Source organism: Scylla paramamosain, chromosome 2 (genome assembly GCF_035594125.1).
Source record: "Scylla paramamosain isolate STU-SP2022 chromosome 2, ASM3559412v1, whole genome shotgun sequence".
Taxonomy (NCBI): domain Eukaryota; kingdom Metazoa; phylum Arthropoda; class Malacostraca; order Decapoda; family Portunidae; genus Scylla; species Scylla paramamosain.
In genome coordinates this window covers 21,131,466-21,156,560 of record NC_087152.1, presented here as the reverse complement: position 1 = coordinate 21,156,560, position 25,095 = coordinate 21,131,466, and the positions used below count along the sequence as shown (strand labels likewise).

At 37.8% G+C, this 25,095-nt stretch overlaps 1 protein-coding gene across 4 annotated transcripts in view; it reads left to right on the top strand.

The window, feature by feature from the left end:
* The window catches only part of LOC135111742 (actin-related protein 8-like), a 301,644-nt gene that overhangs the window by 188,398 nt on the left and 88,151 nt on the right, over window positions 1-25,095 (top strand). For 3 of the 4 annotated variants that reach the window (XM_064025446.1, XM_064025431.1, XM_064025456.1), the window contains one exon: window positions 8,786-9,007. The exons of the other annotated variant lie outside the window; for it this stretch is intronic. In XM_064025446.1, the coding sequence (XP_063881516.1) occupies window positions 8,786-9,007 (222 nt within the window). The remainder of the gene's footprint in view (window positions 1-8,785; window positions 9,008-25,095) is intronic. 4 annotated transcript variants of the gene reach the window in all.

Below are 25,095 nucleotides of genomic sequence, written 5' to 3'. Positions count from 1 at the left end.
AGCTTATCAGCTTATGTGATTGGGTGCACTTAGTGGGTGTATGATTGCTTAGTGCTTACAATGGACTCTACAGACACAGCCCCTGACTTTATTGAAGATCCTGACAAAGATTTGGCACATGTGATAGGTGATGAAGCTGGTCTTGCCATGGAATTTGAAAGTGATGAGGAAGTGGACAATGACATAGATTATGGAGAGTGGTTCCTACGGAGAAATAGCAAGACATTAGTAATTATACCTTCAATTTTCTGATTAGTATGGTGCACAGTATTGGAAATCATGTCAGATGTTATGAACAAGTCCCATGCCATTTCCTCTGAATTGATGAAACTTTATATTCTTGTAGAAATCAAATAGGATTCAGGCAGTACAATAAGAGCAAACCTAAACGATATGGCCTATTGTATAAATTTATGAATGCAGTTAGAATTCCATTCACTTTCAAGATGATAGCATACTCAGGTAAACCTTCTGGAGAGCCTGGACCCCACTACATCCATGGCTCACTTCTAACAGTAGGTAGTCAGATACAAGAATTTGTAGACCTTACACTACTGTAGGTAGTGTATCAGCCTAGAGTTGTTTGAGTGCCTTTAAACACAAGGTATTGCTGATGTAGATATTGTAGATTGCATGAAAAAAGACATACCACCAGAGATAAAGGTAGTCACTGGAAGGGAAAAGGTCATACCAGATGTATCAGACTAAAGATAATGAGGAAATAACTGAATTATCATGTAGTACCCACCAAAAGTAATGGTAAGAAAAAAAAATATTGCTTCTCAGTACAGTCCCTGTATAATATTTTGAATTAAGCTATTAGCCTGCAATGCTATATGGATATATTATACAGTTTATGTAAAGGTTACAGATTTATTTCCTGACAGAGGCTGTTAGCCTGCAATGTTATGTAGGTATATATCACCTAAGTAAAAATATACTTAGACTTATCTGCTGACAAAAGGCCATTAACCTGCAATGCTATATGGATATATTATATAGGTAATAATTATAAAGGTTTTATTGTTGTCTCATTTGCTGAGAAGGGCATGTAGTATGTAGGGTGAACTTGCCCCCATACAGCAGAACTCTTGAATTCCATCTAATACTGCTAGTAACCTTGTGTCCAATTTCCACTGAGAAAGCTACTCAAATAGGAAAATTCTGTGATATACCTGCAGTTACCTGACTTTGAGTAAATGGTGAATCAAGTCTTATTCACTGAGCTTTCCTCTTACAATGGCATGTCCTCTGTGTTCTTTGCTAAGCAAAGGATGGAATTCCTAGTTAGCTTTTTTTTTTTTTTTTTTTTTTTTTTTTTTTTTTTTTTTTTTTTTTTTAGGAAGGATACCGGCCAAGGGCAACAAAATCCAATAAAAAAAAGGCCCATTGAGATGCCAGTCCCTGAATAGGGGGGTCCAAACTGGTGGTCAAAAACTGAAGGATAAGTATCTTGAAACCTCCTTCTTGAAGGAATTCAAATCACAGGAAGGTGGAAATGCAGAAGCAGGCAGGGAGTTCCAGAGTATACCAGAAAAAAGGATGAATGATTGAGAATAATAGTTAACTCTTGCATTAGAGAGGTGGACAGAATATGGGTGAGAGAAAGAAGAATGTCTTGTGCAGTGAAGCCATGGGAGGAGGGGAAGCATGCAGTTAGAAAGATCAGAAGAGTAGTTAGCATAAAAATAGAGATAGAAGATTGGAAAAGATGCAGCATTGCAGTAATAAGAAAGAGGCTGAAGACAGTCAATTACAGAAGAGGAATTGATGAGATGAAAAGCTTTTGATTTCACCTTGTCTAGAAAAGCAGTATGAGTGGACCCCCTCCCTCCCCCTGATATGTGAAGCATACTCCATACATGGATGGATAAAACCCCTGTACAGAGTTAGCAGCTGGAAGGGTGAGAAAAACTGGCAGAGACATCTCAGAACACCTAACTTCATAGAAGTTGTTTTAGCTAGAGATGAAATGTAAAGTTTCCAGTTTAGATTATAAGTAAAGGACAGGCTGAGGATGTTCAGTGTAGAAGAGGACATTTGAGTGTCACTGAAGAAGAGAGGATAGATGTCTGAAAGGTTGTGTCAAGTTGATAGATGGAGGAATTGAGTTTTTGAGATGTGAAACAATACTATGTTCACTCTGATCCAGTCAGAAATTTTAGAGAGATGAGAAGTCAGGCATCCTGTGGCTTCCCTGCATGAACTTTTTAGTTCCTGAAGAGTTGGATGTCTGAAAAGACAGAAGTGCAGGATGGTATCATCAGTGTAGGAGTGGATATGGCAAGAAGTTTGGTTTGAATGATCATAGATAAATAATAGGAAGAGAGTGGGTGACAGGAGAGAACTCTGAGGAACATTACTGTTAATAGATTTACTTGTAGGAAAGGATCAGTGACTGTCAACCACAGGAGCAATAAAACGGTCAGAAAGGAAATTTGAGATGAGATTACAGAGAGAAGGATAGAAGCCATATGAAAGTAGTTTGGAAATTAAAGCTTTGTGGCAGACTTTGTCAAAAGCATTTGATATGTCTAAGGCAACAGCAAAAGTTTCACCAAAATTTCTAAAAGAGGATGACCAAGACTCAGTAAGGAAAGCTAGAAAATCACCAGTAGAGCAACCTTGATGAAACCCATACTGGCAATCATATAGAAGGTTGTGAAGTGATAGATGTCTAAGAATCTTCCTGTCAAGGATAGATTTAAAATCTTTAGATAAGCAGAAAATTAAAGTAATAGTATGGTAATCTGAGGGATTAGAATGGTCACCCTTTTTAGGAACAGGCTGAATGTAGGCAAACTTCCAGCAAGAAGAAAAGGTACTCGTAGATGTTGACAAAGTTGAAAGAGTTTGACTAGGCAAGGTGCAAGCATGGAGGCCCAGTTTTGGAGAACAATAGGAGGGACCCTGTCAGGTCCATAAGCTTTCCGAGGGTTTAGGCCAACCAGGGCATGGAAAACATCATTGAGAAGAATTTTAATAGGTCCAGGAGAGGGAGGAACAAGCCCTGAATCATTCAAGGTAGTGTTTTTAGCAGAGGTTTGAGAGAACTGTTCAGCTTTAGAGATAGATGTGATAGCAATGGTGCCATCAGATTGAAATAAAGGAGGGAAAGAAGAAGCAAAATTATTGGAGATGTTTTTGGCCAGGTGCCAGAAGTCACAAGGGGTGCTAGATCTTGAGAGATTTTGACTCTTTCAATTAATGAAAGAGATTTTAGCTAACTGGAGAAAAGACTTGTCATGGTTCTGGGCAGAAATATAAAGCATTTGAGATTCTGGTGATGGAAGACTCAAGTACCTTTTGTGGGCCACCTCTCTTATCACATATAGCACTAGAATAGGCTGTGTTAAACCAAGGTTTGGAAGGTTTAGGTTGAGAAAAAGAGTGAGGAATGTATGCCTCTATGCCAGACACTATCACCTCAGTTACACGCTCAGCACACAAAAACAGGGCTCTGACATGGAAGCAGTAGTCATTCCGAGAAAAATTAGCAAAATACCTCCTCAGGTCCCCCCAACTAGCAGAGGCAAAATGCCTGAGGCATCTCCACTTATAGGAATCCTAAGGAGGGACTGGAGTGACGGGACAAGATATAGATATATGAGATTGTGATCCAAGGAGCCCAACAGAGAAGAGAGGGTAACAGCATAGGCAGGATTAGAAGTTAGGAAAAGGTCAAGAATGTTGAGCATATCTTCAAGATGGTCAGGAATACAAATAGGGTGTTGCACCAGTTGCTCTAGGTCGTGGAGGATACCAAAGGCTAGTTCGCCAAGATGGTCAGTGAAAGGAAAGGAAATCTAAACCTTGTGATGAACAATGAAGTCTCCAAGAATGGAGATCTCTGCAAAAGGGAAGAGAGCCAAAATGTGCTCCACTTTAGAAGTTAAGTATTCAACAAATTTTTTATAGTCAGAGGAGTCAGGTGAGAGGTATACAGCACAGAACAGTCCAACCTGGGGACATTTGTAGTCCCTTCCCCAGATGGAGACTCCGAGGATGGTGTAGGAGTTGCTGTGATAATTTTTAATTTTGAGTAAAGGGTGTGTGTGTAATTAGGTGCTTGTAGTTTTGTGTGAAGAAAGAGAGTTGTCTTTAGAGGACAGACTGTGAAGGCCCTCTTGTGTTGTGAGACACAAAAGGAAATGTTCAATGAGGTCACAGCTAAGTTTGATGATAGGTTCACAGTATCTCCTGATCCAGTGCTTTAGACCTCACTGGGAGTAATTATCATTTCAGCAGGTGCCTACTGCCTCTTCCTGTGCTTCTTACCCATTTGTTTGTATGTAGAACTAATGTTCGTGCTCTCTCTGACACTGACTGATAAAACTACTGTGTGCAGGATTACACCTAGGGAAGCTCAAGAGATCACTGGATTCTTTATTTGATGAGGAATCGACCCTCCCCATCCCTATGTCTATCTGCAAACACTTGCCATTCCCCATATTGTAATCATGGCAGCTTAAACTAGAGCAGCTCAGAAATGTCGTTGTTCAGCTTATCGCAGCCAGGCACTATGATAATTTGTTTCTGTAGAACTAAGGATTGCTGAAATCACTTTCAAAAGGGCTGAGTTTGGGGAAAGTGTTTAGTGGGATACATGTGATTTGGTTCCCTGGCCTAGATCCTGGTTATACTTTTTCAGTGTGGCTAAAACTCACTTAGTTAAGTAAGCAGGTGTTCATCCATTGCAAACCCATGGTAGTATTCATAACACAACATCTATCTACAGGTTCATAATGCTCGCTCTCTCTCTCTCTCTCTCTCTCTCTCTCTCTCTCTCTCTCTCTCTCTCTCTCTCTCTCTCTCTCTCTCTCTCTCTCTCTCTCTCTCTCTCTCTCTCTCTCTCTCTCTCTCTCTCTCTCTCTCAACATTATTAAAATATAACAGTAATAATAATAATAGTAATAATAATGATAATAATAATAATAATAATAATAGTAATAACAGCACTAATAGTAATAATGTGTGTGTGTGTGTGTGTTACATATTATAAAAATACAGGATGCAACCACAAGCTACCACCTTGATGAAAGGTGAAGCCACTGCTTCCATCAGTAAATATCACCAAGCTTCCATAATGATAAGATGTAGGAAAACAATCTACTGTGGTGTTCACAAAACATTGGTGCTAATCAAGAACATGATTGAATTCATTTCAAAGGAAATCATTGCTCTCCATGTCGCCCTGCACTCCATTGTTACACGAGCAAGCTTTACATTACTGCCACTCATCAGCACCTGCATATTTTTGTATTGTTATGTGTCATATACCAATAAAATAATGAAATGTGTTGATTCTGAGATAGTGACTGATAATTCAATGCCAGCAACATTACAGAAAAAAAATAGGGAGTTGAAGAAATGGAAAGAAAATGTTTACTCACTCTTATTTATTTATTTATTTCTCACATTTTATGCATAGTCCACTGTAACCAGTTTATACTCTAGAGGTGCAGCAATGTTTTGTTTTTAAACTCAATGGTAGGTTCAGTTTTCTTAATCATCATCTGGTAGCTTGATGAATCCAGACAACTGTGTGATGTCCAGCTTCCTCTCTTCCTTTGCATAATATCATTCAAGAGTGGCTGCTGCGGTTGTTGCGTGGTGTGTGGGCATGTATGTCTGTGTATATACAGAATATATTCATCTGATGTGAAAGGCTAATAGTGACGTGGAAAAGCAGATATGAGCAATGGTGTTATGAAAAATCATGGCCAACATTGCATGTAATAATATGTACTATGCTATAGGTAATCAGATGGAATGGCACCATATGATATGTTGGGGCCTTTTGCCATGAGGGGATCCATAGAATATTGTTCATCTGGTGATGTTTACTTGTACTTAATACACAACACCCTGGTCAGGAAGAGTGAAAATCCAGGAAAGCCACAGACAATAGGGTTAAGCAATGATGCAGCCTCCTCAATACTCTCTCACGTCTCAGGATCCTAACTTTAAGTGAGATTTAACAGAGTTTATAAATATAGACCATTCACACTTTGTTATATTTCACTACTATGGCATAACCCATCTCTTATAATGTGGGAATCTGCTAATGTAAGAAGCAGGTTTTAAGAAATAAAATGTATTTTTTCACTTGCCTACTTCTCATGTACTTAACCCTCCCATTCTTCCCGCTCTTTGCCATGCATCAATAAAGAATGACAGTCTCAGCCAAGGGAGGCAGGGTTGCCAATGAGTTACCAGAGGTCATCATAAGGTGGAATACAGATGAATTTGTTTTGAATGTGGGATTAGACAGCTGTGTAGTGAGAAGCATTGTAAATGCTAATATAAGAAGCAGGTAAATGAAAAATACATTGTCCATACTGGCCGACGTTGCACAGTACATCCTCTTTGGTCAATTCTGCCGCCACTGACAACCTCGATGTCACTCAGATATGATTAAAGACTAAAGACATACTTTTGAGACAAAGGAATGCCAAATGAGGGGCACTTTTATAAGGTAAAATTGTTAAGGCCACAAAGCACAACACACCTGTCAGCCAGGTGATGTAGTTCTCACCACCACCATCACGTAATGAATTTAGTGCATAGAAATAATCGACAGCTGTGAAATTTTTACTGTGAGAGAGGCAGATAGTACGAACGATTTACCTACATAAATATAATAACTTTGAATACTATTGATTCAACACTACCCGCCTAAACAAGCGTGAAAGAAGAAAGAAAAAAAAAGAAAGATTTTGATATTACTGATACAACCATATTTCACCTAAACATACAAGAAAGGAAGGAAGGAAGGAAGAAAACACATGAAATGCGCTCTGTTACCTTCTGTAACTATGTCTGTCTGTATATAGTACACCAGTGATAGTCAACCTGGGTGTACGGTGCATCTCAGGGTGCGAGAAGTTTTCAAACAGTGTCTGGAAATAATGGAGTCCATGGAGTACATGACATTACCATTGTGTATAAGAGTGCACAGTAGGAAAAAATGTTTTGGGAAGAAAATTGCGTGTCATGTAAGAAATTAATCTAAATTGAAATTTAAAATACTACCAATTTATGTATCATATTACACTCGCACCTCACACATTTCAGATGTAGCATTTTGTGAGATAAGGCAGGATGAGAGAGGTGAGGTGAGGCGTGAGGGTGTAGGACAAGAGGAGGGAAGATGTGTCCGGAAAGGAGGAGGAAAGAGGAAGGGGGGAGATAGGTGTGAGTATGTTGGAATGTCAGGTCATGCTGAAATGAGAGAGGTGAGGTTGAGATGAGAAGATGAGGGAGTGGAGAGGATGGTAGGGGACGAGATCAGGGGATTAGGTGAAACAAATGTAGATGAATTGTATAAATATTTCGTAGATAAAGTTCAAACAGGTCAGTTTGCAGATATCCCGTATAGAACAATAAGATCACAAAAAAATTACCCTAAATGGATGACTGCTAGGTTAAAGCATTATATAGGGTGTAAGAGAAGTATATATAAGAGATTAAGGACACAATATAATGAATTAGTTAGAACAGTCAGAAAGTTAACAAGGAAAGCTAAGGACAATTATGAATTAAAGGTAGCCAGCCAGGCGAAGATGGACCCCAAGGGATTTTATCAGGTATACAGGACGAAGAATAAGGATACTGTAGGTCCATTAAAGGCAGCAGATGGGGAGCTGGTTAGTTCTGGGGAGGAGATAAGTAAACTTCTGAATGATTATTTTTTAACTGTCTTCACCCAGGAAAACATGCAGGATATGCCAGATAGTGAACAGGTGTTTAGAGCAGATGAGAATGAGAAGCTGACAGATATTTCCATAACTAGGGAGATAGTGGAACAGGAGATAGATAGGCTAAAAAAGTTCAAGACAAGATATAGGTCTATTAGAATCAGTACAGAGGAGAATGACTAAAAGGATACAGGAGATGAGGAGTATTCCTTACGAGGCGAGGTTGAAGCTGTTAAATTTACATTCTTTAGAGAGACGTAGGTTAAGAGGAGACCTGATAGAAGTCTTTAAGTGGTATAAGGGTTATAACAAGGGAGATGTAAGCAGAATTCTTAGGATCAGCAACCAGGGTAGAACAAGAAATAACGGGTTCAAGCTTAAAAAATTTAGGTTTAGGAAGGAGATAGGAAAAAATTGGTTCTCAAATAGAGTGGTAGATGAGTGGAATGGACTCAGTAATCATGTAGTTAGTGCTAGGACACTAGAGAGCTTTAAGAGAAAATTAGACAAGTTTATGGATGGGGATAACAGATGGAAATAGGTAGGTGTGTTTCATACAGGGACTGCCACGTGTAAGCCTGGTCACTTCTTGCAGCTTCCCTTATTTCTTATGTTCTCTTACACATCTCTCACCTTCCATTTGCTCACAGATCATAGCCACCCTCTACTCCTTTGAAACAAACTTTTATGTATCCTTTTCTTTCTATCTTATAATCCATACATTCTTCACCACACATAATAAATAACTCTAATTTTTGCAAGTTTCCTTATGATAAAGCATTTTGCTGTTTGTCATGTAAATGTTTTGTTCTTAAATGTAGAGTTTAATTTCTTAGTGGATAGTGGAGAATATTGAAGCTATCTGTAGTCTATTTGTTTCTTCATGTACGTAATATAATCCTATAAAGAAAATATTATGACTTACCAAAGTTTACAAAATATTATTTTTTGACACAGATTGTCCCTAATTCTTGTGAGACAACTCCATTTTGTGTATTTCTGCAGTTTATTTCTTCTGGTGGATCAGTAAAACAATGATAAACTCCACAATAAATTATTCTATCTGTACAAATTGTTAATTACAGAATGAATGTGGAGCACAAGAGAAGACCTTTACTGTACATAGTCCGGGTGAAGTGTCCTCCACCTACACCATTCAGATGGGAGATGAGCTCATAGTAGCAGCTCTCAGTCTCTTTTATCCAGACCTCCTCAAGATAACAGGCTCAAAGAGTACCATTACACAAAAGCCTAATCCAGGTGATCCAGATGACCCTTTTGATGAAAATTATCTGCGAGAAACAAGTGTAAGTACTACATGTATCAAAATCAGATGAAGGCTACTTAAATGATGGAAACTGATTTTTCAGATTGCTATTTGCTTTAGTCTTTTCTTTTTATTGTTGATTTCTTGTAGCTTTTACGTTCTCCATTCACATTTTTATTTTATTTATTTATTTTTTTTTATGGAATTAGATCCCACTTCTAATGAGCAACAGGTATAAAAAAACACTCAGCATTTAGATATGAATTTATTAAGATATGAATTTATTAAATGTGAGTACTAAAACACATAAAATTATAATATAATGTGTTCCATTAATAATAAAAAAAAGCTGGAATATGGATGTTTTCTGTGAGCATTGATCTATGAGAGCTCTTAATTTCATGATTTTATCTCCCATACCTATTACAAGTAACATTTGAGTGGACATTATAGTCCTTTCCTTAGATGTAGCAACAGCTAAGTTTATTTTTTCCTTTGTGTTTGGTCAAGTTTCTTGTTTTCTTATTAGTTTAGATTTTGGGCAAAGAGCATGATAATGTTTTTTCTCACAGAATTTACTGTTGTTGATGTTTGAATTAATACACTCTTTATTACCATGTTTATGGTCTAAGCACCCTTTCTGCTGGCCCTTTTCTGTTGGCCCCTTTCTGTTTTTAACTTAGCATTTGGTATGTTCAGCATTTAAACCCTAAATGATTCTGGCCCTGGTATAGCTTACACTGGAGTTTAGTTTTCTTTTCCTTTGGTTGACTGATGTTAAATATGTCTATAGTATGGGGTTTAAATTTCCTTTCAAGCACAAATGTCTTATTCTTTATTCTAAACATTTCATTCCTCAAATTATTGCAAATCTTTTCAATCTTTAAGATTTGTTTCCTCAACTCCCCTTTTATATTTCTCTTATAGGAGTTAGAAGATAGCTGAGGAGAAATATTAAGCACATTTTGTTGCTAGTAAGGTTTTCAGCATCTAAGTACTTAAAGAGCCTTTCAGATATAGTAATGAATTGTTTGAGGTTGGTAAGGTTATGTTAAGGCTTCTGCAAAACAATTTCAGTCACCAAGGCATATCTTAATCTTTCTTCCCTGCCACATAATGTTTGGATGACAGGTTCATAGTTAGAGCCCTCTAATTCAAACCCAGTTATTAACTTTGCTGCTTCCTCCTGTAATTGGTATGTAAGTCTCTGGATACTAGTTAGATCTTTATTTTCATGAATGGAGAACTCAAGCATGTCCCAAAATACTTATGCTTACCACATGATTATGTTACCATGAAAAGAGAGTAAGTTTAACTTTGGCAATTTGAATCTTGTCTTTGTTTTTTTGTTTAGGATTGTTCTGAGTGATTATTAATCTAGTGAGAATTTCATTCACTTCTTTGTATTTAATATCCTCCACCATCATCTCTTGCAAGTTGGCTTGGTTTAATAGACTGTAAATCCTCTCATTGTTGGTATTAATTTTAGCTTGTGTATTTTGAATGGTTGTTCTTTTGGCATTTAGCTCATGCACTTTAGCAGCATGAACAAATGTTTCAAGATCTTTACTTATGAAGGTGATGCTTGCTTTCGTCCCTCTGATTTATTTTATTATTATTATTTGTTTGTTTATTTTTTCTAATCCTCTAGTTTTAAGCTTCAGGGTTAACAGATCAGAGTATTTGTATAAATTGTTAGGACAAACAAGTTGTTAATAATACATGCCATTTGTGGGCAGTAACCACCACATTGTTGCCAGATTGCACCATAAAGCTTGGGGGGGATGCATTTTACTGCTGCCTAACACCACAAGCCTATAATGAATAAAAGAGGTGTGAATTTGAATTATCTGTGCTGTCAGGTATAGGTTGGTCACATAATTTTGACCAAAATGGCCATCTCCTGGTATTTGACTTTGTTCTTTGCTGGCAATTGTTTTAACTTGTACTTGACATAACTATCATAAGCTCCATTAGGATAGTTTGAGAATTTTAGCTTTGGCCCTAGTCAAATGAGAACAATAGAAAACTGTAAAAAGTGTCATGCCACAAGGCTCAATACTAGCATTATTTATATAAACAGTATGACAGAAGGAACCAATAGCTACATCAGCCTATTTGCAGATGTTGCTAAATTACAGAAAGAAATAAAAAGGTGCAAAAACTGTGAATATTTACAAAGTGACTTGGATAAAATTTACAAATGAAGCAAAAAATGGGAAATGAAATTCAATGTAAGCAAATGTCACATGATGGAGATATGTAGAAGTGAAAGAAGACCAGAATGGACATGCAATATAGGAAACAAATACAATGGAACATCAGTTACTGAATGCCTCCCTTTTCCAATAAATTGGTTTTCAAACAAAATTTTGAACTCATAATTGGTTCAGTTGCTGTACCATAATTCAGTTCTCAAAAGACGTTACTTTATATTTTGACAGATAAGATGATTTTCAGATAAGACAAACCCCCAAATTTCAGTCAGAATTTAATGGTTTTAGCTGATATCAGTGGTATAAGATGACACTAAAACTACCAAACCATCTGTGGTGAAGTTTGGGTCAGTGAGGACCAGACAATTGAGATGGTGATATACCAGTACAATGAATAAAATACCTTCACAGTATTACCAGTAATAAGATACTTTCATCTTCAAGTGCAAAACTAAACCTAAAATAAAATTCCCACCAGTTGTTTTTTGTAAATTTTCATGAAAAGGATGGATGGACAAAGATGCTATAAAATTATATGCAGTACAATCTGTTTTCCTAAACATAAACAAACCCATGCCTAGCGCTGGCTGTGTATGTTGGGCTGTCGTCCGTAATCTTCTATATATCATGTTTCTTTTGATTAAATACTGCGACCTTCTTCAATTTTTTTTCTCAGTATACAGACTTCATCCCTATACAACATTGCAAGCTGGAGAGATTCATCTTACCCCCAGTTTGCTTTCCTTTACTGCTTAGCTTGAGGTTCCATGTCTTGAAGACCTTTATATAGCTCCTCCTTCAGCTTTGGGAAAAACAGAAATATTCACACAATCTCCTGCTTTATCCATTTCTATACAATGGCAGGAGTGATTTGTAGTTGTACTACATTAAATTTTGTTTATGTATTTTTCAACGGGAATAGATTTCAGCAGATTTTCTCAAAACAGATTCCTATTTCACTTTGTCTAACTTCCCCAAATGTTGTAATATAAGATTGTTGTTTATTTACAGAGGTATTTTGTGTAAAATTTTAAGGTCATTGTTTTTTGTATCTGATGTATAGGACGACCCCCCCCCCCCTTTTTTTTTCCTGGACGATTCAAGTGTTGTCTTTTACACAAAAATATATGGTACTTGATTTCAGATATTAAAAGACAAAGCAAAAGCTACCATTTATTACTATTTCATAGTTTCTATAAATATTTCCTTCATTTTTATATATTTGGAGAGGAGACACATTTGTAAGACAGTAATTTAATCTTTGAAATAATATAAATGTGATCCCATTGAAGTGTCTCGATATAAACAAACAGTGTCTTGGCTAGCTCAGAAATAATCCTGTCTCCTGAGCCACTCTCCTGTGGCTCTCTTGATAACCCCACAATGTCATCACTACTGCAGAACTGCATTTTCCCAGTAGCTTTTCCCAGTAACAAGATGTTTAAGTGTTACGGCCACCTTCATTTTGGTGGTAAGTGGGTTGCTTCTCTCTGTATCACTCTGTAAGGCTTCCCTCACTAGATCAATGACAAACAGAATACCTGCACTGTGTAAACAGTATTTTCTGAAGAGTTGCATGTCACAAAATTCATTCATTACATCCTTCCTGGATAAATAATTTCAGAGCTGGAGATGTTGTGGAGTGGCCATCTTAGCAGTGGGAGCATCTGTGGGAGCATTAGCCGCTAAGATGGTGGACTGGTGCCCAGGAACAGATTAACCCATTTTACATTGATTCCTATGGGGAAAATAGTTTGGGTTTTCAAACATTCTGATATTCAGTAGCATTCAGGAATGGATTAAGTATGAGAAATGAAGGTTCCACTGTATATTGAAAGGGTTCATGAAAAAAAAAATGATCTAGGAGTAATAATGCAAGATAACTTACAACCAGAGTAGCATATAAATAAATTATTTGGAAACAAAAGATTACTAAGAAACATAAGAACTGCTTTTCACTTTTTACCACATAGACAAAAATATGATGAGAAAAACAATCACTACAGTAATCAGACCTAGACTGGAGTATGCAGCAGTTGTGTGGTCTCCATATAAGAAGAAACATGCAAACAAGTTAGAAAGAATACAGAGAATAGCAACAAAGATAGCATCAGAACTTGAGGAATTAAGTTATGAAGAAAGACCAAAAAATAAATAAATCTACCAACACTGGAACAAAGGAGAGAAAGAGGATATTTGATAAGTATCTTGAAGTTGGTTAATAAAATGGAAAAGATAATGATAGACTGTTAAGCTGAGGAAAGGAACAACACAAAGAAAAATAGTATTCTACAAGGACACACTGAAGTTTAGAATGGACTTAAAGAAAATATGGTTATGGTGACAAGTGCACAAAAAGAAAAATAAATAAATAAAGGAAGAATTAGATATCTATAGATAATGGAGGCCTGTAAATTACAACTAAGTAAATACAACTAGGTAGATACACACACACACACACACAGCATATACTGTTCTTTAGACATATTAATGGGAAGGTGAAGAAGGAGGAAGGTGTAACAAGATTGAAAGTTGAAGGAAAAATCTATGAGGATGCACAGGACATGGTGGAGGTTATGTACAATAGTTTCAGATTGGTATTTACTGTGGAAGGGGAGTTTGATGCTAGAGGAGATAAGTTGATGAGGAATATACAAAGTACAGTCCCAGTCAGTTATGAGGAAATACTTAAGATGATGGAAGAATATGATGTAAATAAAGTAACTGGTCCATATGGAGTATCAAACTGGATATTGAAGGAATGTAGGGAACAACTGGCTGATAAAATTCACAATCTAGTGGTGACATCACTATCACAGGGAAAAGTACCAAAAGATTGGAAGAGAGCAAATATTACACCAATATTCAGAGGAGGAAATAAGGAAAACCCACTAAATTGCAGACCAGTGTCCTTGACTAGTGTTGTAGGAAAACTATGCGAGAGAACACTAAAGGAAAGATGGATGGAACGCTTAGAAAGAGGTAAAGTTTTGGTAAATTGTCAGTTTGGATTTAGGAGGGGAAGATCATGCTCCATGAACTTATTGTCCTTGTATTCAAGAGTAATCGATATTGTGCAGGAGAAAGGTAGGTGGCTGGATGGTGTTTAATTAGACTTGAAGAAAGCGTTTGACAAAGTACCACAACAAAGATTGCTAAGGAAGATGAAAAAATTATGGAAAAATTGGAGGAAGACTGCTGGAGTGGATGGAGGATTATCTGGATGATAGATGAGAACAGTAATACAAGACCAGAATTCATCTTGGCTGAAGTAACTAGTGGTGTCCCACAGGAGTCAGTGTTGGGACCGATAATGTTTGTAATATATGTGAATGACATAAATGAAGAAATAGACAAAGAATGTTTATAGCTTTAGACACACAGAGTGCAAGGGGACACAGTAAGAAGTTGAAGAAAGTTAACTGTAGAAGAGACATCAAAAAGTATAGTTTTCCTCACAGAAGAGTGAACAAATGGAATGAACTCGCTGAAGATGTTGTCACTGCCATAACTGTCCATGCTTTTAAGACCAAACTGGATAGATATAGAGACAGAATATTGTGAGATTACTCACGTCCCATAAGCCACAACTAGGTAAATACGACTAGGTAAATAAAAATACACTGGCCAGCTGTTCGGATGTTGGTGTTAGAGCTCCTGAAGACACACACTACTGGCTCTGGACAAAACAACGAGACCTAGTAATGTATATACAGGGGTGAGGGGGGTTACAGAGTGTCCTGTTTCTAAATTTAATATATAAAGGAGTATTTTGAGATTAAAAGAAATGGAGAGAAAGGAAGATCTAGGTGGCACCACCAGTCATGATGTGTTTGTAAACAAACTGAGTGAGGAGGTGAGACAGAAGGTGTATTTTATTGAAACCTCTGTGGGCTTGAGGTAACTGGTGGAATCAAGTGGAGAAAGGGATTTTCAGGATTCAGAGAAGAGAAACGAAATATGAGGAGGATAATCAGCATATAGAAAGAAATAAGGTGCGTGAGGGAACTGATCTCTGGCGTTCTGGAAAAGCAGGACAAAGTTATCATGGAAAACAAAGAATTGAGAAAGAAGTATAGTGAATGTAAGAGTGCCCTAAAGATAAACAATGAGATGAAAGAGGCAATGGAGGAGCTAAAGAAAGAAAATGGGACACTGAAGTCTAAGTGTCATGGATATGAAGTAAATCTGTTGGTAAGGAAAATTATTACAATGGTCCAAGATGAGGAACAGGGACTTGAATGAGAAGTGGAAGAAGCATATAGAACTGGAAAATATAGTGAGGAAGGTAAAGACCATTAAAAGTGAAAATGAGATCCCAAGTTGCAGTAGAGGAGATCCTAACAAGAATTGGGAAGCTGGCTGAAAGTTCAGAATACAAGAATATTTGGATGAAAAGAGATATGAACTTGGAAGAAAGGGAAAAGAGAGGGATCTGATAAATAAAGCTAAGGAAAAAAAAAATGAGAGAAGGACAGAGACTGAAAAGAGGAAATTTTATTGGAGGGCACTAGATATGAGACTAAGGAGATGGTATATTCGGGAAAGGGAACAAGAAATGAAAGAACCACAGCAGCAAACAAAGAAATTACAAGTGATGGGAGGAGCAGTACATTAAGAGTAATGTATACAAACATGGATTATTTTCAGGTGTACTGAAAGTCAGAGATTACTTAAAGGAAAATAGATGAAAACTGAGACAAAGTTAAAAGAGAAAGTCCACTTAAGCTTTAAAGAAAAGGGATATAATTATTGGAGGAGAGATAGAAAGGAAAAAAGAGGAGGAGTACTGGTAATGGTTGAAGATGATATATATGTGGAAGAAGTGCAACATGCAGATGGCATGGTGGAGGTCATAGGTATAACAATCAGGACCAGTGGGAGAGAAAGGAGGAGGATCATATTAATGTATGTGCCACTGAAGACTAATACATGGAGACTGGAGGAACACAAGGAAATGCAAAAGGAAGTGTTGAAGTGCCTAGACAACATGATAAGGAAGGACAGTAAAATACTACTAATGGGAGACTTTAACTGTAGAAATATTAGCTAAGAGATAGAAGTTAATGGAAATGCTAGACTGTGGAGTGAAGAAATGCTACAGTTAGCTATGGAGAATACAATGGACCAATGGGTGGAGGAATTTACAAGATACAGAGGGGAGGAGGAACCATCTATGCTCGATCTGGTATTCAAAAAAAAAAAAAAAAAAAAGCCCTGTCCAACCATTAAATATTTAAGCCCAATGGCAAAAAAGTGACCATGAGGTGTTAAAAGTGGTACTGCAAGATTGGAAAGTTCCACCATGTAAGGATTATAAAAATGGGAAACTAAATCATGCAAATTTTACAGAGTTAGAAAAATTCTTTGGGAGTATTTATTGGAAGAGACTTATTGAAGGCAAGACAGTGCAAAAGAAATACAAAACATTCCTGAAGGAGTACAATGACGGTGTGCAGAAGTATATAACTGTATATAAAGTAAGGAGGAACAAACATATTTGGTTTAATGCCAGATGTGTAGAAGCTAAGAAGAAACTGAAGAAACAAGGAAATGAAAACAATAGAGAGCAGTATAAGGAGGCAAGAAATGAGTATGTTAGAATAAGAAGAGAGGAGGAGAAACAATTTGAAAAGGATGTGGTAAAGAAATGTGAAGAAGAGCCCAAGCTTTTATACAGATACATCACTGGAAAGATGACAAGCAGAGAAACTGTTGACAAGATAGTAAAGGGAAAAAGGATATATTAAACAACGGAAGAGATGAGTGAAATTATTTTTTTGAGATTCAGGTCTGTGTTCAATGTTGAAATGGATTTTATAGAATCAAATGAGGAAATGTGGCGGGGGGGGCCGTTATGGGAAGTCTTGGTGCAAAAACATAAAATTGGCAAATTGTTAGAGAAGTTGTATGTCAGGAAAGCATTGGGGCCTGATGGAGTGTCAGATTGGACACTAAAGGAATGTAAAGAACAAATGGTGGAGCCAATTTGGGATGTGATTAACAGCTCATTGATAGAGGGAAGGGTACCAAGGGAGTGAAAGAGAGCAAATATAGTACCAATATGCAAAGGAGGAAGGAGGACTGAGCCACTAAATTGTAGACCAGTATCACTAACTAGTGTTGTGGGCAAGATCTGTGAAATAGTGATCAAAGAAAAGTGGGTGAAATATTTGGAAGAGAACTAAGTTATAACACACAGCCAATTTAGTTTTGGAAAAGGAATGTCATGTGTGACAAATTTACTAAGTTTCTATACAAGAGTAATAGATGAAGTACAAAACAGAGATGGGTGGGTAGATGTAGTGTACTTGGACATCAAAAAAGTTTTTGATATAGTTCTGCATAAAAGATTATTGTGGAAGATGGAACATATAGGAGGACTGAGAGGGACAATGCTAAAATGGATGAGAGACTACTTAAAGGATAGAGAAATGAGAACTGTGATTGGGGACACGTGTACAAGTTGGAGTAAGGTAACAAGCAGAGTACCACAGGGGTCATTGTTATCACCCATTATGTTCTAAGTATACATCAATGGTATGCAGGAGGATTTGACCAGTTATTTTAATCTGTTTGCTGACGATGCAAAATTGTTAAGAGTAATAAAGAGCTATGTTGATTGTATGGAGTTGCAAAGAGATTCTTGTTGTCCCTGCCCAGGATGACAATATAGCCTGACTGCCCTCACTTTCTTTTTTATTGAGTCGCGTGAACTTTTATTGCTGAGACTGGGTTTCAAAGAGAAAACAACTAAACCAGCCGCAATAATCAAGCAGACATGCGATTCCGTTTAGCCAGCAAGGAAACTCCGCTTCACCCTTCAACACTGTCTGCCTGCCTGCCACACACATATCAAGAGCAAAGCATATTACAAACATATGGTCAACTCACAGATTCCGTTTAGCCAGCAAGGAAACTCCGCTTCACCCTTCAACACTGTCTGACTGCCTGCCACACACTGCCTACACCTCACGCTGACCTACCACACCTCAGCTCCTAACACCTGCCTTCTGGCTTGTAACAGACAATTGTACAACCAATGATTCTAATAGTGGTAGTTGACCGTAATCATATAAATTATTAATTAATTATTATTAATATGCCAAATGTCCATAATAATAATAATAATAATTATACCATAATACATTATACCCTTCAGTAACCCATACAGTACAATGCATGTGGTGAGAGAGTGAACAACTTGAATGTGCACAGCCCTGCTTACTAAGTATGTGAACATCACCCCATATCATTTGCAATTCTGGCAGCCTGACTTAACAACATAATGACCAAATAAATCACATCTTGTGAACCAGAATGGACAACATGGGATTAGTTTGTCATCAGTTAGATCAGATATTTTTTGCTCCACCGGTTTGCCACGCAGATGAGAACAAGTTACACATGTCCGAAGCAATTTTTTAACCATTTTTTCCACGGACAAAATCCAAAATCCGTTACTGCAAACTTCTGAGCAGGTAATGCCCTTACCTTGATGGTGGGTTTTTTGATGGAAATGCTGTATGATCATCCAGGAGAGTTTGTGATCTGAGGGCAAGATCAAAGGATGCTTTAATTCATCAGAAAGAGCAGCATTGTGAATTCTACCACCAATACAGATCAAATAATTCTCATCCAGAAATACATCCAACTTAAATAGTGAACTCCCACGGGAGACTGACTTTTGGATTCCATTGAAAAACATGATCTTTGAACCATCCGTATAACAATGGTTTTGGCCAATTCTAATTCTTTAACCTTTCAACTTCCTTCTTTCCTTATACCTCTGCAGTTGTTGATGAATCTCAGCAACCAGGCCCACAATTTCAAAGTGGTAACCAATTTCATAAGGTATGCACATGGACTGTCTCTTGAGACTCATCACCTTGGCTGCTCAAACACTTCACTTCGACATTATCAGGTGATACTGTTGGTGTAATATGATTAATGGTTAAGTCAGGGTTTCTAAGAAATCCAGGTCCCTTTAACCCTTTCCTTCCGGCAATCGTATATATATGATTGCAAAAATGCGTCCGTAGCGACGGTGATCATACCGGTAATCAAGAATTTTCGCACCTCAATTTTGAGGTCCAAGCACGGTTTCTCGAGTCAGATGGTGTGAGTGGAAGTGTCTGGCATGTTTCCACATGTAGTGTCACTAGCTCTGGAAATTTAGCGGTAACTAAGCTATTTTCCTTTTCTCCGGGCGACACTTGGCGGGTCGCCGGGTGGAAAGCACTCGCCGGGTGGAAAGCACCATGATAAGTGTGAAGTGATAAGAGCCAAGGATCTCAGATCATAACTCACCATGGAGCAGGACACAACATATGTATTTAGCAGTGCTTCTGAGTTTGAAGACAGTGACAGTGAATATTTAGAAGATGAAGAAAGCGAAGACATTAGTGAGGACTCGGAAAATTATTTACAGGATCCACCTGTTTTATCAGAACAGAGAGATGATACCTATCATTCTTTCATGGTAATTTTTTCATTATCTTCGATTTTATAATAAAATGGTAGAAGGTAACTTGTCAGAGAGAGAGAGAGAGAGAGAGAAAGAGAGATAATGTTATTTCCATTCCAAATGTGCCTTGGATTTATTCAAAGGCAATGGTGCCTCATGTTTTAATAGTAAAGGTGCTTCGTAATATCCATCGTCTCTCTGATACATTCATTGCGACATGATATCCATAAACTTCACATCTTCTGCACTGTACTTTTCATAAATTCCAAGTACATTAACTTCAGCAACATCCATGTCCAACATCACTTCGCGACATTTGGTCTCATCCACATCTACATCCACACAAGTCGCTCCTATGACACACCAACCACGATTGGTCTTCCAGCCAAATGGCTCATAGTCTCCTCTGATGGTCGCATGACTTGAGGGTAATGATAACCTATCTGAAGTCCGATGGGTGCACTTTCATAATAGTGAGGGATGTTGATGTGGGAAAGATGTGGCCATTTGCTAATAACATCAGCTGTTGGAATGCTCTCACATTTGCATGGAATAGAATCTCTCATATAACATGACAATATTTTCATGTAAGGACCACCATATACACCCTTTACTTCCAAGCCATCAATAGCTACTATAGACATATTCATGGATCCAGTCATAGTTGTTATATACAATGTAGTGTGATGACCAGAAACATTCAACATCTGCACAACTTCATTAGTCACAAAATTGGTGTTTGGCTGTGTATCTAAGACTGTGTATACTAAAATTTTCAAGTTACTAGATGAGTAATGTAGCATGACAGGTAGCTTCATCGTTGTCACATGATTGTTCGTTTTGATCTCAGAAATGAATTCTGTAGCAAGAATAACATTGTCAGCAGTAGCAGCAGCAGCAGCAGCAGCCACCTTGTGGCTGCAAACTGTAGTCATGAAGTAACATTGGGTGTCTCCTTGAACATACAGCACAAATGTGCCTGTTCCTGCATTCCTTACTAATATGCCCAGAAGCTAAACAACCAAAGCACATGTGCTTATCACAAATGAGTGCCCTTCTGTCTCCTAAGGACATGTTATTGAAAACAGTGCAGTTAGTAACCTTGTGTCCATTGCCACATACAGTACAACCCTTATGTCCCACTTGTGATGGTTGATTCTGTTGTGTGGGCGTTCCTGACTGAACTGAGTGCACCTGACCTTGAACACGAGGGTCATGCTTAGTCCACTGCGGCTTCCTTGCATTGGAAGAATTCAATGATGTATGACCAGCCCACAATGCATGGTTGGCAATTAAGGCTTTGTCTTTAATGAACTCCGAAAATGTATCAAAATCTGGCAAAGATGCATTTTTCTACAATTTTCTCAATCCACTTATTTACTAACTTGGCAGGCAGCTTGTTTAAGATTTTCTTATCCTCAAATTCATCACTCAAAATGTCTAATGAGTTATAAGACTTTTTTTTTGCAACACAAAAAGTCTGAAAACCTTTGGAGTGCTTTACCATCTCTCTCATCAATTTTTGGCCAATTTTCTAGTTTCCTGCAAAAAGCAGAAGCAACAAGAGAGGGATTTCCAAATCTGTCCTTGAGTATTTTGAGTGCTGCATCATAGAAAGACTTATCAGGACAAAGAAATAAAGCTTCTATCACACTCTGCGCCTCTCCTGCCATATACTGTTTGAGGTAAAATATCTTTTCATCATACCCAATGTTGTGTTTACCTACCAAAGTATTAAAAGGTGCCTTCCAGATAGGATAAATCTCAAGTTTACCACAAAAAACATCCGGTTGAGGTAGTGGAGGTAATTTAACATAAGACACTCTACTTCTCTCAGGCACATGATTCCCATTAAAAGTGGCACCATCAGTAGAACCGCTCTTTATATATTCAATATATTCATGAACACCTTGTAAACCATAAGTATAAATACACAAATTCAGTAAAAGCACACACCTCTTATTGAATTTGTGTATTTATACTTATGTGTATTGCTTAATGTAATGCATGCTTTGTGCCAGCCAAAATTTATTTATTACCAATAGTGCTGCACCTACAACTACTTGTTCACTTGTTTGATGAATTCAATGTTGTAATTCAAATTTGAAGTTCACGCTACTCAATAAAGAAGAAAGTGAGGGCAGTCGGGCTATATTGTCATCCTGGGCAGGGACAACAACAGTGAACTTTTAGTGACCGACGACGATGTATAGCCATGGAACCTTGACCGTCTCACTTGTGTTCATCCTTCAACACCACACTGGGACTCCCATGCTGACCTACCACACCTCAGCTCCTTACACCTGCCTTCTGGCTTGTAATGAACAATTGTACAACCAACGATTGTAACAGTGGTAGTTGACTGTAATCATATAATTACTAAAATCATTTATTCATATGCCAAATGTCCATAATAATAATAATGATACTATAATACATTATACCCTCCAGTAACCCATACAATACAATGCGTGTACCAAATAAAAATTTCAATTCTAATGATAGTAGGATGATCATGCTAAACAATGGAGTGATACTTGTTAGTTAAATTATACATCAGCACATACATGAATCCAGTCACAGAGATATTGACAAGATTTATGAGTGGACTAAGAAGTGGAAACTGGAATTCAATGCTAAGAAATGCCATGTGATGGAATTGGGAATGAGTAAAAGAAGATCTGCATGGGACTATAAAATGGGGGAAGTAATAATGAAGAGCAAGGAGGAGAAAGACCTAGGAATATTATTCAAGATACCCTAACCCCAGAATGACACATAAGTGAGATATTTGGCTTGATGTACAAGATGTTCTAAATATCAGGGTGGCATTTCATTAACATGGATAAGACTATTATGAAAAAAATTATAGCCAGTGTGCTACGTCCCAAGCTGGAATATGCAACAGTGGTGTGGTCTCTGCATATGAAGAAAGATATAAAGAAGTTGGAAAGAATTCAGAGGGCAGCTACAAGGATGTTACCAGAGCTGAAAGACCTAATGTGTGAAGAGAGGTTGAAGGAAATGGGACTGCAAACTTTGCAGGTTAGAAGAGAAAGAGGAGGTCTAATAATAATGTATAAAATAGTTAACCTCACTGAGAAGATAGACAAACAGGACCTGTTGTTGCTGGAAGATGAAGCTAGATGGAAAAGAGGGCACTCAAAGAAGATCAAGAAGATTCAGTGTTAGAGGGACATCAAGAAGTACAGTTTTCCACATAGAACTGTGGATATCTGGAATGGCCTAAATGAAGAGATTGTTACAGCAACAAACGTGCATAAATTTAAGGAAATCCTGGATAAATATAGATGTGGAGACAGGACACTATGAGCCCTACTCAAACCCTGTATTATACAATTATGTAAATACACACACACACACACATGCGTGCACACACACACACACACACACACACACACACACACACACACACACACACACACACACACACACACACACACACACACACACACACACACACACACACACATAAGAAAGGAACGAACAGAGAACACAATAGGAAAAGGAACTTTTTTTCCGGAGTGTAATGGACCTAAGGTCGGGGGAAGTGGTACATGCGAAGAGTGAAGGGTGCAGAGGCACAGCTGTAAGAGAGGGAGGGACATGGACAGTGGCATACACTAATGTGGATGGTTTAGTTTTCAGTGATGGATTAAGTGAATGAATTTGTAAAAGCATGAACCAGACATCATGGCAATGGTAGAAACTAAACTGAGAGATTCAGAAACACCAAATTTAGGAGGGGGGAAAGTACAATATGTGGATAAGAAACAGATGTGGAAAAGGAGGAGGTGGAGTGATGATGCTTGTTAAAAAGGGTATCAGGGTGGAGAGTGTGGGAAAGGCAGAAGGCTTGGTGGAAGGCCTAAACTTACAACTAATAAATGGAAGAAGAGAATTATGATATGTCACAGTGGTGTATGTCTCACCAAAAACAAAGACCTGGAATAGACAAGAGCATGAACAGTTGCTGAGTGAGACAAAAGAATGGCTTGTAAAAAAAATTAAAGAAAACAACAAAATTGTTATAATGGGAGATTTTAATTGTAAAGAGATAAATTGGGAGAAGTGGAACACAAGAGGAGGAGAAGACTTATGGGGAGATAAGGTTCTGAAACTGGCAATGAACAATATTATGACACAGTGGGTTAAGGAAAACACTAGATACAGAGGAGGAGAGGAGCCATCAAGACTTGATTTGGTATTATCAAAAGAAACAGATATTATAAAAGACATGAACTATAGTTGTCCACTAGGAAAAAGCGACCATGTCATGATAAGGTTTTGTATTAAAGAAAAAAGAGAGGAAAGTAGATGTGAAGATTATAAAAGTGAAAGATTCAATTATGGTAAGTCAAATTCTTAACAAATGAGGAGATACTTTGGTGAAGCAGATTGGAGTACACTTATCACAGCAAGTAATGTGCAAAAGAAGTGGGAAGCTTTCATCAATATTTATGAAGAGGGAATGAAAAGATATGCACTAAAAGTAGAGACAAAGAGAAGATATAACAATGACTGGTATAATAGAAGATGTGAAATAGCTAGGGAGGAGAGGGAAACGGCATGGAATAGATGGCGGAGGAAAAATACGCAGGAGCTATGGCAACTACAAGAAATGAATATGTAAGGGTGTTTACCTCCTGAAGGGTTGGACGTCTATGAAAAGACGTGGAAAAGTGCAGGGTGGTATCATCAGCGTAGCAGTGGATACGACAAGAAGTTTGGTTTAGAAGATCATTAATGAATAATAAGAAGAGAGTGGGTGACAGGACAGAACCCTGAGGAACACCACTGTTAATAGATTTAGGAGAAGAACAGTGACCGTCTACCACAGCAGCAATAGAACGGTCAGAAAGGAAACTTGAGATGAAGTTACAGAGAGAAGGATAGAAACCGTAAGAGGGTAGTTTGGAAATTAAAGCTTTGTGCCAGACTCTATCAAAGGCTTTTGATATGTCCAAGGCAACAGCAAAAGTTTCACCAAAATCTCTAAAAGAGGATGACCAAGACTCAGTAAGGAAAGCCAGAAGATCACCAGTAGAGCGGCCTTGACGGAACCCATACTGGCGATCAGATAGAAGGTTGTGAAGTGATAGATGTTTAAGAATCTTCCTGTTGATGATAGATTCAAAAACTTTAGATAAGCAGGAAATTAAAGCAATAGAACGGTAGTTTGAGGGATTAGAGCGGTCACCCTTTTTAGGAACAGATTGAATGTAGGCAAACTTCCAGCAAGAAGGAAAGGTAGATGTTGACAGACAGAGCTGAAAGAGTTTGACTAGGCAAGGTGCAAGCACGGAGGCACAGTTTTGGAGAACAATAGGAGGGACCCCATCAGGTCCATAAGCCTTCTGAGGGTTTAGGCCAGTGAGGGCATGGAAAACATCATTGCGAAGAATTTTAATAGGTGGTATGAAG